This window comes from Aphis gossypii, chromosome X, assembly GCF_020184175.1.
Source record: "Aphis gossypii isolate Hap1 chromosome X, ASM2018417v2, whole genome shotgun sequence".
NCBI classification, from domain to species: Eukaryota; Metazoa; Arthropoda; class Insecta; order Hemiptera; family Aphididae; genus Aphis; species Aphis gossypii.
The window spans coordinates 12,865,247-12,880,438 of NC_065533.1; the positions used below are offsets into that span (position 1 = coordinate 12,865,247).

Here is a 15,192-nt window from a genome sequence, read left to right on the forward strand (position 1 = left end):
TAACATTGTCATTAATGGCACGAGGACGATTAGAATGTTTGCCTCTTTGATCTGCAGGTATAACTGGTGAAGTATTTATTTTTTTGAAAATGTTGCTTATTACTTTGTCAGAAATAGCAAATGTTTGCAAAAACATTTTTTGACACACTTGGATTTCCTCGTTTTGTACAGGTATAAAATATTTCCTGGATACATTTCTACGTGACTGAGATGGACTTACCATTAATTGTTTTTTCTGAACTATTCTTACATATCTAGCTATGAACGCACGTTGTTTGTCATAATCACCTATTCCCCAGTACAATTCAAAAATAGTTTTACGATCAGTACTAAGTTTGTTAAAACATTTCATTCTACATTTTTCAGAACATGGTGGACCTATTTTCTTTGCATCTCTATTTTGTCCCTTTCTGTTGAGATATTCCTCTCCTTTATTTAATTGACACTTAGATTTAACATCAATCCAATCAGTAGTATGTTTTAAACGTTTTCTTACAAGATCCCGTTTTATTGCAGTTAGCTTGCGTTTTTTTTTAGGTATGCTATCTCCCTATTTAAAACCATAAAATAATTATGTAATTACTATGGTTAAAGCTAAAATATTTTTTACCTATTGTATAACTTACAGTGAGTGGTAAACTATTTGTTGGATTATTATCAGCTGGTATTACATTTTCTAAGGGAATATACTCAGGATCTTTATCGCTGTCATACTCATCAGGATCATCTTCACTACTAGTATTTTCATTATACTATTTTTATATGAACAAATAAAACATAGTGTTATTTTGTGTTACCCACTCTTACAATTAAATCTTTATAATATTATTATATAGGAAAAAAATGCAGGTTTTTAAATTTGTTGTTATACCAATTATTTAAAAATCCTGTTGGAATTATTATTGTTTTACATAATAGGTGTTATCTAAGTAGATGTATTAACTTATATAGGTATTACTATTATTTTTTATAGCAGGAAAGTGGTTTGAAGTAGCAAACTACAAAAATTTTAGTCACTGCTCTAAGCTCTACTAGTAGATTATTATTAATCAATTTAAATTTTAAAGTGAGGTACAAAAATAATTTTAAATTAGCTAAATAGTAAATTCAAATAAAAACTATTCTTACTACTTACCACACTACTTAAGTTTATTATAGAATATGGCATAAAAATATTAAAATTTTTTATTTTTTGAATACAATACTAACTAATTATAATTTTCATCATCATACCTTTTCAGTTGGATTATTAGTTACAATTATTTCATCTTCATTAATTGTACTAAAATGTATTTCATCTTCATCACTACTTATAAGCCCATATCCATACGTATCTAAAATACTATCATCATCATCTGATGGAAATATAATTATGTCATCGGCATTCAAATCCTATTTTAAATATTATAATAATTATACAAATACTGATAATTTAATTTAAAATCTAAAATTATTTATTATTTAAGAACTACTTACCATTACGAATAACCGTAGAAAAATGTGTTAAAGTATACTGTTTCGTTTATAATATTACTATTCAATTTAAAACGACTTGATGATTAATATGATTAATTACACAATATTGTTCTCCATTAATAGGGAAAACAAAACAAATTCATATGAATTAATGTATAATAATATTATAATGTTGTTTATTTATGCCTATTTTATTGTCGGCATGATAATAATATTATCTTTGTCATTTAATAGTATGGTAATATCCTTTACCATGGTCATTAATTATCTAAATATTTTGTAGTGCTTGTACTAATTTAAAAATTTAAAAATAGAAACTGAGTTACGTCTCTTTTCGCGGAAAATAATAATATTTTAAAAGAACGTAACTAAAGATACGTCTGTTTTCGGCGGAAAGATACGTATTATTGGGAGGTTATAAACTATTTTACTTTTATAAGCTCCTAGAAAGAATAGAGTTACTGCCGTTTTCGCGGGAAAACAAGAAAAAAAAACGTGATTAGATAAGTGGATAAACTGAAAAATGATAAAAAGTGAGTTACGTCCTTCTTCGTTGGGAACATCGATTTGTTCACTGATTTTTGGTATGTATATTGTATGTTTGTTATTATTGCAGAGTAAACGACTAACCAAACTTTTGTGCAACCGCTTACAGATTTCCTAATAAGATAATGATTTAAATAAATTTTCTAATTTTTCCATTGATTTTTGCTTGTTTCCATACAATTTTATTATGAAAATTAGTCATCTAAGTTGTTTTACCTATTTTACAACAACAATGGTCTAAGAATATTTGTTTTAAAAAAATGATGTAAATTGATGAAATAAATAATTTTGATTGAATAGCGCGGTATAAACACAATATATTAGTTTATTAAAATTAATATTGGTTCATAAATTATTATTTAGTGTAGCATAAGTGTAAACATAGTCACATATGCCTATAAACACAATTACTTAATCTTATTACATTAAAACAATGTTAAGTCAATTAATAAATTATAATATATTATGATTGTGTTGATGTATTCTGTGACTGAACAAAAAATTAAAAACTTAAATTTTTTTTATAAACATTTCTTATTATTTCCAATGTATTATTCACAGATTTCTTATAGTTGTTTATCCCAATGATATGCTAGTCTTAGTTTTGAAGCTTTAAATATTTTACCAATTGTTAAAAAATTGTATATATATAAGTAAAAACTAGTGGATGTTGACAGATAGGAAATCCTTGTTAGTCACCATTCATTTTTACTGAAAAAAACATAATCTCATACTTTCCAAAAAAATGTATGGTGGTAAGCTTAAGAACTATAAACTATTAGTAGCTTTATAAATTAACTGTATTAATATTTATTTTCTTTTAATTGTCAGTAGTTAGTTTTAAATACAGATAGAAAATGTAGTTATCATTTTCTCTTAAATATATGTCTATTTAATTTGTTTCAGAATCAATTAAAAGTATTGCAAAATTTCAAAACTATAACACAATAGACGTAGAACAATCAATAAAAAATTTTATGGCAGGTGCTAAATTTCGTGAACAGAGCAAACTATCAAAGACCAACAACAACACAGTCATATAATAAACAAAATATAAATATTTATTGTACAGACTTTTTTAAAATTACCTGCAATAAATAAAACAGAATATAGTTAAAATTTCTTGTGTTATTTTTTATTATAATTTCCTAATTTTATCTGTGTACTGTAAATACTTTAATGATAATAGCAATAATGAGTTGGTATATAGAATTGTTTTTATTATAGATAGGTAAAAAGCCAAAATTACATGTTTATGAAGTGTATATTATATTGATAATCATAAGGATGAGACAGGTACTAAAATTGATCAAAATGTAATTAAATCAAATTTGTTTAAGTATTTAATGAATTTGTGTATTAACTAATTTGATTTTTTTTAAATTATAATATCTTAATAATGGTATCTATTTATTAAATAAATATAACTTTTATAATGATTTTTTTATGATACTAATAAAACAATAATAAATTATTCATAAAATAATATTCAGTTAAAATCAAAAAAAGTATATTTTATAAATAATATTTTTATAATATTTATTGATCATAAGATTTAAAATAATTTAATAATGTAATTCTGGCGGCCAAATAGCGATTTATTTATATTTTTAAAACATTTTTTTAATAAAAAAATAATGAAATAAAAACATTTTCTAAATAATAATATAAAAAAAAAAATATAAAAATGTTTAAATAACGTTTCTATGCTATCTGGAGTATTGCCACTCTAATGAAAACAATTGATACTTATTTTACACCTCTACAATAAATTTAATAATTAAACCTATGATTGATTTATAAACTAAAATTTAGGTATATTGCATGTCATTTGATATAATTGACAAACAACAACTATACATTATTGTTATTACTATTATTGTTGTAATTTTTGAGCTCTGTAGTGGTGAACAGTGAGGTTATGTACTACCGCGGTTACCACCACCCACTCGTTGGTATAGTTGCGCGCGCATCGGCGGCCAATGACTAATGCGTTTCGCGTGTGGTGGCTAGTAAGAAATTCAGACGAGTCATTTGTCCACTTGTTCACTGTTGTAACACAGCTCTTATCCGCGGCCTGTCTTGGATTCAATCGTAAGTACTAGACTATCACACCTATTGAGAGTAATATGATTTGCATTTAATTATATAATATTTTTTGCTTATACTATTCTTATTAACTCCTGACTAGGGAAACGCCTCTACAAGGATTGTTGTGTGTTGTTTGTGCATGTATGTGTGTGTGTGTGTGTGAGAGTGTAATTGTATTATTCAATACAAATAGAGTGCTCAAAAGTATTGAAAATGGTCATTAGATTAATTGGCACTGAATAACGATAAGACAATATAATTAATGAGATTGTTAAATATTTTACGGGTATTATAATTGCAATTACGCTTTCACGTGGTTTTACAAAAAAGTTAGCGCAAACAATCATTTTAGAGTTTATACTGTTGTCAATGTTGACAACACCGTGTTGCGGAGCCGGTCGTAACAGCGTTTTTTAGTGTTGCCTTTTTTTTATGCCGACTCTCTTCGTTTCTTGACGTCCGTCTGTGTTGGCTTTTAGCCGTTCGTAGGTTTTTTTACACATGTGTTGACAACCGTCTGTGTTGACATTTTACGTTCGTACATTATTGTGAATTTGTTGACGCTCGTCAGCGTTGACGTTTAGCCGTTCGTACACTCAAGTGACGCATTGACGCCGCAAAAGCTTATTTTGTGCTCGACCATTTCGGACTTAAATTTATTGCGTCTTTTGTTTTGAGTCTGGCGTCGTTACGCTCCGTGTTGTTACGTTTTGTTTTCGGTGTGGGTCTTGACGGATCTTGATGGGTCAATCGTTGAGAGACAATTGGGGCATCCGGTGACACAAGTTTCTTTTTATCATCATTTTTGTATATTTACTGTTATCGTCAGTACACTGTGATAATATATTAAAAAATTGTATTTTCGTTATTTTGTTTTGTTTTATACCTTTATAAGCTAAGATTATCAATATATTATTTATTAATTGTAATTGCAGTATTGATATTATTATATTTATTAACACAGTTACTGCAATTTTATTATTATTATTTTTAATATTTCATTAATCGTCGTTATGTTCTATGAACTTAATGTTGTATGATATTTGATATATATATTAGTTAATTGTTTTAATTTGATTAGGTTGATAGTCCCTGCAAAACTCTTATATGGAGTTATATAGACTCCTATTATTGGTTATTACCTATGAGCTATTTTTCTTGGTTTCTTGAATGTCAATATAAACGGTTTCTGCTGTATATAATATTATTATAAATAAAGTATATTAAATGTACTTTTTTGATTGTTTGTAGAACATACCATGGCTAAATATATAGGTATGATCTCATTAAGACATATTTGCGTTCTGGGCTGCGCACGTACTACTATTCACGTACTATTCATGATTTGGCATAGAAATAAATCTTAACTGGCAGTGATTTTCATCACCGTACTACGTCGGTCGGTATATCTCTTACCTATCACTGCCAGTGGCGGCCATGACACCAGCGTATCACGAAGTTGCGTTCATACCTATATATTTAGCCATGGAATTTACTATAAGTACAGGCATACTGAGCCTATCTAATAAAACGTAATTAAATTAGCTTAAGAATAATAAATATTACTATAATTATTAGATGTTAGTATATTTTTTTTCTTAAATTTATTTCAAAGAATCAATCATTTTTAATCATTTTTTCTTCAGGGTTCTCGTTCATCAAGTGTAATTGTGGTGGCAAGTACCTACTTAAACAACTTCAAAACCTGGAAGATTTATAGAATCTTCAGACGAATCTCTAATAGGATCCCATAGACCCTCCAGCAAGATTTCCTACAGAATCTCCAATGGATTCAGCATCATCTTCAAAAACATCTACAAGATCTACAGCCAAACGTACTTTAGAAGGTATAGTCACTATAATACAAACTAATAATGGTAAATTATATAAGTTTTCTTTAAAAAATGTTATTCTAATATTACATTATTAAAATATTATATTCATTGTATTTATTTAATATATTATATATATATTTATTTTCTATTTCATTTATAGACAATTCAGATGAAGCATCTTATTGTACAATATGTTTAGATACTTTGACTAGTACTGGTTCACATAAACCAGTATGTTTGAAATGTGGGTATATTTTCGGAGAGAATTGTTTAATAAGATGGATTAAAGTTAGTATTTTAGCAAATGGTTTTTTTTTTGTACATTTTTATAGGTTTTATAATCTTTTGTATTAGACTGAAAATGATAGTGGTTCAAGTAGATGTTCAACATGTAACACAAAAGCGAGTTTAAAAGATATTAGAGTTTTATATACTAAAAACGTAACTGTTGATAATACAGCAGAGATAACTGCTGTTGAACGTAAATTGATAGAGGTAAGAATTAATGAAAAATAATTATTGTCTCAGCAATAGCTTATCATTAAATATATTTTATTTTGATTATGAAATAGTTTTACTTTTATATTTATTATTGTCCTTTTTTTAATTTTCTTAGGCAAATCATGCAAAACACTTAATGGAAATGGAAGCAGAACGGTGGAAATCGAATGCTAAAACATTGGATATCGAAGTGAAAAGATTAAAAAGGCTACGTTATGATGGCCACACTGAACCTGCAGCATGTCAACGAACATTTACTGTATGTAAAAACCAGAGCTGTAGAGTTATGGCATATAATACAAATAATAGGATGTTGGTAAGTGTTAGTTAAATAGAGTTAATTTGTTTATTTTTTAAATTATCAAAAAATGAAATTATTATCAGGTGATGTCACATCAACCTGATACAACAACATTGGATTCATACGAGATCAGAAAAATGGATGTAAAATTAATGAAACTTTCTAAAGAATATATTTGTGTACATAAAAAACAAATTCGTGATATGGTGTTCCACCCTCTTCATGATAATCTTTTGGCCTCTGTTGGTTTGGATAGTCAGATCAATCTACAGATTTAAATATTAACACAGTGGTTTCTTCTATGAGCGGTAATTATATTTATTTTTGTGATATTGTCTTAATATAATTTTCAACCAGTTATGTTTAAATCTATAGTTCCTGAACCTTTGTGGTCGTGTTGGTTGTTGGTGGTCAAATGGGGTCCGTGTATTATATCGACCGCAAGTTTATGAAAGTGTTTAACTCTGAACAAATCCAAAAACTTGGTTGTGTTTCTCTTAATCTACTCCCACCATCACCATCTCGATCATTCATGAGTGGTGGATTTTTAAAGACAAAAATGGACCATTTGTCCGTACTCGAAGAAACTCTGGATAACGATTATTATACATACAAAGAGACTGAATTGCCATTGACAGGACTCTGGAGTAGTACTTCATATGATTGTCAATCAAATCTAGTCCTAACATCTGCTAGACCTTATGGTCCCTTCAAGACAAGTAGACATATTGTGTCTAAATTTGCTGATTTTGATGAAGAAGGACCTATATTAACTCAAGTGGTCACATTTTATGCTTGGTTTTGACAAAATTATACTAAGTATTATTGTTCGTTTTTGTTGTTTATAATTAATATTTAAAATGCATTTTTAATAATTATTCATGATGTTATTATCTTATATATATATTAAAATATGCTTGTAATACTTTAAGGTGGAGATAAGTCAACACAATTATATCGTCCGTGCTTGGTTCCATCAAGCGGTGGATACAACGATGACTCACTAGTGTGTTGTTATGATGAAGGATCCGGTACCATCAAAGTATTCAATGTTAATAAGAAGAAAAATGTTAACGATTTCAAGGTTACTGACAATATTTTGGATCTATGTCCCTTACCCGGCATAACCATACAAGGCAGACGTATAGTAGCTGGCTTGTCAAAAAATAGTGTTAGTATATTCTCTGTTTAAACAAAAAAAACAAACAAACATAAAACATTGTGTTTTTGTAAAATTTTTAGTAAAATTAAAGATTTTTCATGATCAAAATTCTAGAGATTTTTGTAGCTACAATTGGTTGTATTATACAATTGCGTCATACTATATTATTACATTTTTAACTTTAGTTACATAATAAGTTTGATGTCTGTTGACATACATCATTATGTATTGTTTGTATGAATATTTTTATGTTATGAATAATTTGTCATTAAATTTTAATAATATCATATAATGCTTAAATTTTCAAGAATAAATTACATATATATTCTTAATATTACAAGAATGTACCAACTACCGTGAAAAAAATTTAATTATTAACGCATATCAATTCAACTTGGGTTATAAAAAAAAGTTTCAAAACATTTTGAATAACATATTAATAGTTGTATGAAACAGTTATGTGAATATAATATGATTATATTTTATGACTTATGCGATGCAATTGCTGTTTTTTTTACACACACCTTTACAAATTTATTCCTTAGTTCACTCGTTACAGAACATATAGTCTATATTAAAAATGTTTTCAGTTGAAATCATGAATAAGGTGCCTCCGTTTGTTTGCAGATTGATAATAGTTTTGCTTTATACATTATGAACTGATTATCTATAGAAAAACGTATAATATAATTAGTGTGAAATAATAAAGGAATATATATTAAAAAGAGATACCAGATTAATATGCTGTGTAACTATGCCACTTGAAATATTTATTTGGAACAGCAATTTACTTTATAACAATATTACCACAAACTATAATAAAAAATATCAATGCTATCATAAAATTAATTTTTGATTTATTTTGATTTATGTAATATTATAATAACATTATGACGTCTTTTTTGGCCGCCATAAGTATGTTATCACAATATTAATAGTTAACATTGCTGTAAAATTGTTTTAATATATTAATGTTATTCTAATATTATTAGTTAACATTGCTGTAATATTTTTTTAATATATTAATGTTATTCTAATATTGCCAAAATATTGTTTATATATTGTCGTATCAATACTTAATCTTTTAAGAAACATAATTATAATATTATATTTCTGTTGTTTTAAAAATATTAAGAGACTTATTTAGTACAATATGATACGAGTATATATTCTTATTTAATGATTTTATTTTATTTAAAATTGACTCCATTGGTCAATATTGTATAACTATGTAATAACATTTTTTTTAAAAAGAACAACCCCTGAATAAATAATTATGATATCTATATATAAATAATTATTAATACATATTAAATAGTTTTGTTTAATTTTTTAACACGCCTAAAATGTGCATGAGCTAGCCATGTTCCTATATCATTATCAATAACTTTTTCTGGTACAGTTTTGTATTTGATGTTGGTCCTCAATACATCTAAAAAAAAATTCACAGATATAGTAATAGTAGTATCTTGTTATAATCATACATGGCAAATCAATATTTTATTACAATACCAAAATTCTAGTTTAATGGCACTTATAATATATGTATCTAGTTTTTTTTTCAATAATATAATATAAGAAAATGTCTAAGTAATTATTCAATTATTAAAACTTTCAAAACAGAAATTGTTTTTTTTTTTAATATAAAATTTTGTGAAAATTAAGTTAAAGTAATTAAATAAAATAAATATATATTAATTAAATGTTAATTATTTTTCTTTATTTTTATATGTCATAAACGTCGTCCAAGCCTTATAACTGAAAATATTATTTTTTGATCTGTTTCCCAAATAAATGTAATACTGACCTGTCGGACGGCCGTCATTTGGACTTGATGTATACAAAAACACTACAGAACGATAGTAAATGCACTCAGGAATAGACTCATACCACTCTCAAAGCTCTAAGTCCAAAGCCTGATGTTATACGATTTTTAGAACTGGTTAACTCCAGGCTTACCGCTAGATTGCAATGCAAGCCAGCGGTAAATGTAATACTGACCTGTCGGACGGCCGTTGTTGGACTTGATGTATACAAAAACACTACAGAACGATAGTAAATGCACTCAGGAATGCACTCATATCACTTACAAAGCTCCAACTCCCAAGCCTGATTTTATACGATTTTCCAAGTAAATTTTTAGATTCTGAATGGAGTGACGAATATATTGATTTTACAATGATATATGTTTTTTTTTTTTTTATAAAAGTACAATATTTACAAATGTGTATTTACATATTTACAAATGATTATTTACATATTTACAAATGTTTATTTACATATTTACAAATTATTATTTACATATTCACAAAGTTTTATTTACATATATTTACATTTTATTATATACAATTATATACAATTTCAATCTCAACAGGAAGAAATAGGAAATAAGAAAGGAATAGGATAGGAAAAAGAAAGGATTAATTTTGGCTTTTAAGATATGTGTACATTCCATTTCGTATAACTATACCTGTTTCTTGGCAGCCATAATTTTATTTTTATTATTAATTTTTTTTAGGAGTTGCACCTGCCCATCCACCAATTGAGGATGGAATGGTTGAGCAAATTGATGGTAAATAATAAAACTTTTTCGTACCTTTAGATAAGGGTGAAAATACGTGATATATTCACCATCAACACCATCAACAATTCCAGCCAAACAGGGACGACCTTCAATCAAAACATTGACAGCATCTCCTTGCTTAAATGCAGGAGCATTTAAGCAAGGAGTTGTTGCTGCTTCGACTGTGGATGGGCCAGGTGCAGAAGTGGAATGGAAAGAAAGACCAGGAACAGGAGAGGAACAACCAGAAAGAATAGGAAGGTCATTATTAAGAAAGATAGGATGAAAGAGAGGGGAATCAGGGGAAGAAGAAAGGGACCTATTGAAAGGTGATGATGGGGGGGAGAAGGCAGAAGGGCCAGGAGTGATAATCTGGGGAGATGAATTGTAAATTGTAAATGAAGCCTTTTGTTGGAGATCCTGATTATCGATCAGCTGGAAAAAAAAAATATTAAATTATAGCTTAATTTGAAACTTTCAATACAATATTTAAATATTACAATTAATTATTTATTTTTTATATTAATTTTAAAATATAATTAATTATTACAATATTAAAAACTATAAGGCCATCAATTAATTAAAAATTATCTACGTACAAGGTTTATGGTGTGAAGGAACCTTAACCAATAAAGCACAGTTTGTTTTGCTTTAACTGTTGAGGCCTCCACACCACAGAGTGCATAATAAATACATTGTATAAACTCAGAGTGTTTGTAGGATTCACAGAATTTGGTAATGTCATCTGCGGCAACTTAGTGGACTGGAAGCTTAGCATCTTGACCCACATACTCTCGTACCACTAAAGCAACACATTTACGGAAGTGCATAGCCCTTTGCTCCTGATTATCGATCAGCTGGAAAAAAAAAATATTAAATTATAGCTGAATTTGAAACTTTCAATACAATATTTAAATAAAATTATAAAATTCTTACTTCAATATTAATGGGCCTGCGTCTCATTTATTTTGACTATAAAACATAATTTAAAAAACATTTTATTAGATTATTTATTTATATGTTGTACGGAAGGCAAACTAAAATACTTACTTTCGGAGATTTTGGAATATCGAAATTAGGATAAAGGGGGTTCTGATAATTATAAAGAACCTCTGTTATAGCCTTCAAAGTTTCCTCACTCGGGAGGAAAACTTGGTGTACCCACAACGTAACCCACTTTTTTTGTGGGTCGTATTGTGGGTAATCGCCAAGATCTCCTCCCAAGTTTTTGTTGTTTCCCTTCAATTCATTGAACAAGATCTAGAAACAAAATTGATTATTTATTACAATATTAAAAACTATAAGGCCATCAATTAATTAAAAATTATCTACGTACATGGTTTATGGTGTGAGGGAACCTTAACCAATAAAGCACAGTTTGTTTTGCTTTAACTGTTGAGGCCTCCACACCACAGAGTGCATAATAAATACATTGTATAAACTCAGAGTGTTTGTAGGATTCACAGGATTTGGTAATGTCATCTGCGGCAACTTGGTGGACTGGAAGCTTAGCATCTTGACCCACATACTCTCGTACCACTAAAGCAACACATTTACGGAAGTACATAGCCCTTTGCTCCTGATTATCGATCAGCTGGAAAAAAAAAATATTAAATTATAGCTGAATTTGAAACTTTCAATACAATATTTAAATAAAATTATAAAATTCTTACTTCAATATTCATGGGCCTGCGTCTCATTTTTTTTGACTATAAAACATAATTTAAAAAAACATTTTATTAGATTATTTATTTATATGTTGTACGGATGGCAAACTAAAATACTTACTTTCGGAGATTTTGGAATATCGAAATTAGGATAAAGGGGGTTCTGATAATTATCAAGAACCACTGGTATAGCCTTCAAAGTTTCCTCACTCGGGAGGAAAACTTGGTGTACCCACAACGTAACCCACTTTTTTTGTGGGTCGTATTGTGGGTAATCGCCAAGATCTCCTCCCAAGTTTTTGTTGTTTCCCTTCAATTCATTGAACAAGATCTAGAAACAAAATTGATTATTTATTACAATATTAAAAGCTATAAGGCCATCAATTAATTAAAAATTATCTACGTACATGGTTTATGGTGTGAGGGAACCTTAACCAATAAAGCACAGTTTGTTTTGCTGTAACTGTTGAGGCCTCCACACCACAGAGTGCATAATAAATACATTGTATAAACTCAGAGTGTTTGTAGGATTCACAGAATTTGGTAATGTCATCTGCGGCAACTTGGTGGACTGGAAGCTTAGCATCTTGACCCACATACTCTCGTACCACTAAAGCAACACATTTACGGAAGTGCATAGCCCTTTGCTCCTGATTATCGATCAGCTGGAAAAAAAAAATATTAAATTATAGCTTAGTTTGAAACTTTCAATACAATATTTAAATAAAATTATAAAATTCTTACTTCAATACAAATGGGCCTGCGTCTCATTTTTTTTGACTATAAAACATAATTTAACAAACATTTTATTAGATTATTTATTTATATGTTGTTCGGAAGGCAAACTAAAATACTTACTTTCGGAGATTTTGGAATATCGAAATTAGGATAAAGGGGGTTCTGATAATTATCAAGAACCTCTGTTATAGCCTTCAAAGTTTCCTCACTCGGGAGGAAAACTTGGTGTACCCACAACGTAACCCACTTTTTTTGTGGGTCGTATTGTGGGTAATCGCCAAGATCTCCTCCCAAGTTTTTGTTGTTTCCCTTCAATTCATTGAACAAGATCTAGAAACAAAATTGATTATTAATTACAATTTTAAAAACTATAAGGCCATCAATTAATTAAAAATTATCTACGTACAAGGTTTATGGTGTGAGGGAACCTTAACCAATAAAGCACAGTTTGTTTTGCTTTAACTGTTGAGGCCTCCACACCACAGAGTGCATAATAAATACATTGTATAAACTCAGAGTGTTTGTAGGATTCACAGAATTTGGTAATGTCATCTGCGGCAACTTGGTGGACTGGAAGCTTAGCATCTTGACCCACATACTCTCGAACTACCAAAGCAACACATTTACGGAAGTGCATAGTTGAGGGATAGGTTAAAATTTAATTAACTTAACCAAATGCAGGCGCTGCAGCAGTAGATCCAAGCACTTATTCTGTATTAAAATTATATAATATGAAATAAGTTATTTTAATATAAAAATATAAATTTAAAATTGTTAATATAGTTAATATTATTATAATAAAATACATATTATTATAAATTAAATTTTTTATTAATATTTATTTTATTAAAAATCCAATTATTGGTGATAAACCTATGATTGAAAAAATTAATATTATTAGATTAGATATTTTAATAAAAGGGGAAATTTTTTACAAAGTTATTATTAATAAGCATGAAAATCAATTTAATCATTCTATTATAGATGTTAATTATAAATGAAAAGGTATTAGTCTTAATTTTATTAATAATGGTAATATAATTTAAATATTGTTATTAATAATAAAAAAAAAAAACAACACAAATCTTTAGTACCGGTTTAATGTAAATGTATTTATTATCATATTATAATTTAATACCTGGGTTATAAAAGTAGGTAAAAGACAAAACGCGTGGAAGAGCTAAGGTAATAGAGAATACTATATGAATTGATGATGATAATGTATATGGAAAGTCATCTAATGAATTAAAAAATTTTTAACGATTCTGGACGGAGATGATTTGTCAGTCTAGGATATATTATATTAAAATATTGTCATATATTCTATTTTGAAACAAATTCAAACATTTAAGTAAAAGTTTCAAGATCCTACGTTTGGTAATTTTTTAAAAATAACAAAATAGAAAATTATTTAGTAGCATAACGTTATTTTACACGTGTATTTTTGATTTCAAATTAAAATTAAAACTTTAAACACTCGTAAAATTTTTTAAATTGAATAATCCTCAAACTTTTTTATAATTATTCTAAGCTTAACTTATGGACAGCATAGTATTAAATTTTCAAATCTTAGCTTTTTATAGTAAAATATTTATAAATTTTTAACTACCATCAAAATATTATTTTTGGAAATTTCCTGAATTGAGTATATTTCTTAAATTGGTTTAATGGTTTGGTTTTACACAGCAAGTCGTCAAGAATCGTCGATAAAAAAAATTCAATATCGCGAGGGGGAACTAAACAGCAATTATTATTGTTCAAAGATTAATAAATTATAGACATGGTACTTACATGAGACAACTGGAACAGAAATTACAGATCACACCTTAGTACCTAGCAGTAGATATATTAACATTTAAAACAAAAACATTTATTTATATTTTATGACCTTTTACATAATTTTTTACAAAAAAAATCTAATAATTATCACAAAATCAATAAATTACACATTTATATATCTCATTCAATTGTCTCACATGGCAGAATTGCCATATATGTTAATTATCTTACAGTATTCTTTCCTTCCAAAGCTATTCACAGTAAAGAATTGATATTTCCCTGCCGATTTGTATTGACCATGTGACACTTTAGATTCAAAAGTCCAGAAGATGCTCTTTCTCATCCTTACTCCATCTGTAATAAATAATATAGTTTATTATTTTGTACTTTGTGTATAATTATGTAGGTAATTTTAACAACCCCAAAAGATTTTTTATAGATATTTTTAATAATATTGTACGTTGTATAATCAGTTATAATGTTTAGAGGATAGTTGGTTATATTCAATTTGAAAGTAAATACTCAGTTTTACA

At 27.8% G+C, this 15,192-nt stretch overlaps 2 protein-coding genes across 2 annotated transcripts; one reads left to right on the plus strand and one right to left on the minus strand.

Moving 5' to 3' along the window:
• The first annotated feature begins 5,899 nt into the window (after positions 1-5,899).
• Positions 5,900-7,942, plus strand: LOC114130657 (uncharacterized). Its single transcript, XM_050207047.1, has 7 exons — positions 5,900-5,990; positions 6,109-6,236; positions 6,303-6,443; positions 6,565-6,765; positions 6,834-6,893; positions 7,136-7,545; positions 7,684-7,942. The coding sequence occupies exons 1-7, from the start codon at positions 5,900-5,902 to the stop codon at positions 7,940-7,942; spliced, it is 1,290 nt and encodes a 429-aa protein (XP_050063004.1).
• A 4,865-nt stretch (positions 7,943-12,807) lies between these two features.
• Positions 12,808-13,607, minus strand: LOC126552831 (uncharacterized). Its single transcript, XM_050207864.1, has 3 exons — positions 13,287-13,607; positions 13,001-13,210; positions 12,808-12,922 (listed from the first exon to the last, which is right to left on the minus strand). The coding sequence occupies exons 1-3, from the start codon at positions 13,515-13,517 to the stop codon at positions 12,872-12,874; spliced, it is 492 nt and encodes a 163-aa protein (XP_050063821.1). The 5' UTR covers positions 13,518-13,607; the 3' UTR covers positions 12,808-12,871.
• Positions 13,608-15,192: the final 1,585 nt, after the last annotated feature.

What these genes read in the sequence shown, in the direction of transcription:
- LOC114130657 (XM_050207047.1), top strand. Translation starts at nt 5,900, where the DNA reads ATGGATTCAGCATCATCTTCAAAAACATCTACAAGATCTACAGCCAAA. An exon ending in GTTTAATAAGATGGATTAAA is followed by an intron (nt 6,237 to 6,302) that starts GTTAGTATTTTA and finishes CTTTTGTATTAG; the next exon opens with ACTGAAAATGATAGTGGTTC. An exon ending in ATACAAATAATAGGATGTTG is followed by an intron (nt 6,766 to 6,833) that starts GTAAGTGTTAGT and finishes AATTATTATCAG; the next exon opens with GTGATGTCACATCAACCTGA.
- LOC126552831 (XM_050207864.1), bottom strand. Translation starts at nt 13,517, where the DNA reads ATGCACTTCCGTAAATGTGTTGCTTTGGTAGTTCGAGAGTATGTGGGT. An exon ending in TCCCTCACACCATAAACCTT is followed by an intron (nt 13,211 to 13,286) that starts GTACGTAGATAA and finishes TTTTGTTTCTAG; the next exon opens with ATCTTGTTCAATGAATTGAA. An exon ending in ATATTCCAAAATCTCCGAAA is followed by an intron (nt 12,923 to 13,000) that starts GTAAGTATTTTA and finishes TATGTTTTATAG; the next exon opens with TCAAAAAAAATGAGACGCAG.